At 37.8% G+C, this 2,500-nt stretch overlaps 1 protein-coding gene across 1 annotated transcript in view; it reads right to left on the bottom strand.

The window, feature by feature from the left end:
- The window catches only part of stim1b (stromal interaction molecule 1b), a gene marked incomplete at its 3' end in the record, with an annotated part of 16,825 nt that overhangs the window by 13,934 nt on the left and 391 nt on the right, over window positions 1-2,500 (bottom strand). Inside the window, exon 2 of the mRNA XM_079283274.1 lies at window positions 1-122. This exon is cut by the window's left edge and continues 22 nt beyond it. Coding sequence (XP_079139400.1) covers window positions 1-120 — 120 coding nt within the window. The 5' untranslated portion in view covers window positions 121-122. The remainder of the gene's footprint in view (window positions 123-2,500) is intronic.

Below are 2,500 nucleotides of genomic sequence, written 5' to 3'. Positions count from 1 at the left end.
TGGGTGATGATGATGATGATGATGGGGGTCCAGGTGGGCGTGGTCACTTCTGCCCAATGAACTGTGAGCCCCGACACACACACTCAGCACAGACATGAGCCGCACACACACACCCTCCATGTCTGCAGAGAGAAGGTGTTCAAACTTTAAACATTTCAAAATGAAAGCAGTTTGATGTTATTTTGTCATCGTTTTCCGTCTCTTTGAAGTTGTTTTCCATCTCTTTGTGGTAGTTTTGTGTCTCTGCATGGTAGTTTTGTGTCTCTTTGTGCTTGTTTTGTGTCTCTAGGGTAGTTTTGTGTCTCTTTGTAGTAGTTTTGTGTCTCTTTGTGGTTGTTTTGTGTCTCTTTGTGCTTGTTTTGTGTCTCTAGGGTAGTTTTGTGTCTCTTTGTAGTAGTTTTGTGTCTCTTTGTGGTTGTTTTGTGTCTCTTTGTGGTTGTTTTGTGTCTCTTTGTGGTTGTGTTGTGTCTCTTTGTGGTTGTGTTGTGTCTCTTTGTGGTTGTGTTGTGTCTCCTTGTGGTTGTGTTGTGTCTCTTTGTGGTAGTTTTGTGTCTCTATGGTAGTTTTGTGTCTGTGGTAGTTTTGTGTATATATGGTTGTTTTGTGTATATATGGTAGTTTTGTGTATATATGGTAGTTTTGTGTATATATGGTAGTTTTGTGTCTCTATGGTAGTTTTGTGTCTCTTTGTGGTTGTTTTGTGTCTCCTTGTGGTTGTGTTGTGTCTCCTTGTGGTTGTGTTGTGTCTCTATGGTAGTTGTGAGTCTCTTTGTGGTCGTTGTGTGTCTCTTTATGGTAGTTGTGTATCTATGGTTGTTTTGTGTCTCTTTGTGGTTGTTGTGAGTCTTTATGGTTGTTTTGAGTCTCTTTATGGTAGTTTTGTGTCTCTTTGTGGTTGTTTTGTGTCTCTTTGTGGTTGTTTTGTGTCTCTATGGTTGTTTTGAGTCTCTTTATGGTAGTTTTGTGTCTCTTTGTGGTTGTTTTGTGTCTCTTTGTGGTAGTTTTGTGTCTCTTTGTGGTAGTTTTGTGTCTCTTTGTGGTTGTTTTGTGTCTCTTTGTGGTTGTTTTGTGTCTCTTTGTGGTTGTTTTGTGTCTCTTTGTGGTAGTTTTGTGTCTCTTTGTGGTAGTTTTGTGTCTCTTTGTGGTTGTTGTGAGTCTTTATGGTTGTTTTGAGTCTCTTTATGGTAGTTTTGAGTCTCTTTGTGGTAGTTTTGTGTCTCTTTGTGGTTGTTTTGTGTCTCTTTGTGGTTGTTTTGTGTCTCTATGGTAGTTTTGTGTCTCTTTGTGGTTGTTTTGTGTCTCCTTGTGGTTGTGTTGTGTCTCTATGGTAGTTGTGTTGTGTCTCTATGGTAGTTGTGAGTCTCTTTGTGGTCGTTTTGTGTCTCTTTATGGTAGTTGTGTATCTATGGTTGTTTTGTGTCTCTTTGTGGTTGTTGTGAGTCTTTATGGTTGTTTTGAGTCTCTTTATGGTAGTTTTGTGTCTCTTTGTGGTTGTTTTGTGTCTCTTTGTGGTTGTTTTGTGTCTCTTTGTGGTTGTTTTGTGTCTCTATGGTTGTTTTGAGTCTCTTTATGGTAGTTTTGTGTCTCTTTGTGGTTGTTTTGTGTCTCTTTGTGGTTGTTTTGTGTCTCTTTGTGGTTGTTTTGTGTCTCTTTGTGGTAGTTTTGTGTCTCTTTGTGGTAGTTTTGTGTCTCTTTGTGGTTGTTGTGAGTCTTTATGGTTGTTTTGTGTCTCTTTATGGTAGTTTTGTGTCTCTTTGTGGTTGTTTTGTGTCTCTTTGTGGTTGTTTTGTGTCTCTTTGTGGTTGTTTTGTGTCTCTTTGTGGTTGTTTTGTGTCTCTTTGTGGTTGTTTTGTGTCTCTTTGTGGTTGTTGTGAGTCTTTATGGTTGTTTTGAGTCTCTTTATGGTAGTTTTGTGTCTCTTTGTGGTTGTTTTGTGTCTCTTTGTGGTTGTTTTGTGTCTCTTTGTGGTTGTTTTGTGTCTCTTTGTGGTTGTTTTGTGTCTCTTTGTGGTTGTTTTGTGTCTCTATGGTAGTTTTGTGTCTCTATGGTAGTTTTGTGTCTCTTTGTGGTTGTTTTGTGTCTCTATGGTAGTTTTGTGTCTCTTTGTGGTTGTTATGTGTCTCTATGTTACTTCTTCTTATCTTCTTAAACATTTAAATAATCGCTGGATTTATATCAACAAAATGTTTTCTTTGAAAACCATCTGTCAGAGTGTAAGTGCTTTATGTATGTACTTCTTTAAGTTCATAAATGAAGTGACATTTCTAAATCTTTATTGACAGCAATGATTATATTATAGTATTAAACTCGAGGAGACAGTTTGTGTTCTGGTTCTTTGAGACAATATTTGCTGAAACAACATGAGGAGGCGTTCACTGTCTTCTGTTTATCTAAGCTACCCGGAACAACAACATCAACTCAGAAATATCTTCTTTTTTTAAACTGTAAATTACTTCATAAACTCCACATTAACATCACCTCAACCAGCACGCGCCCAAAA

This window comes from Melanostigma gelatinosum (genome assembly GCF_949748355.1).
Source record: "Melanostigma gelatinosum genome assembly, chromosome: 14".
NCBI lineage: Eukaryota > Metazoa > Chordata > Actinopteri > Perciformes > Zoarcidae > Melanostigma > Melanostigma gelatinosum.
Note: the sequence above shows the minus strand (reverse complement) of the source record. Positions and strands in the feature narration are given on the sequence as shown.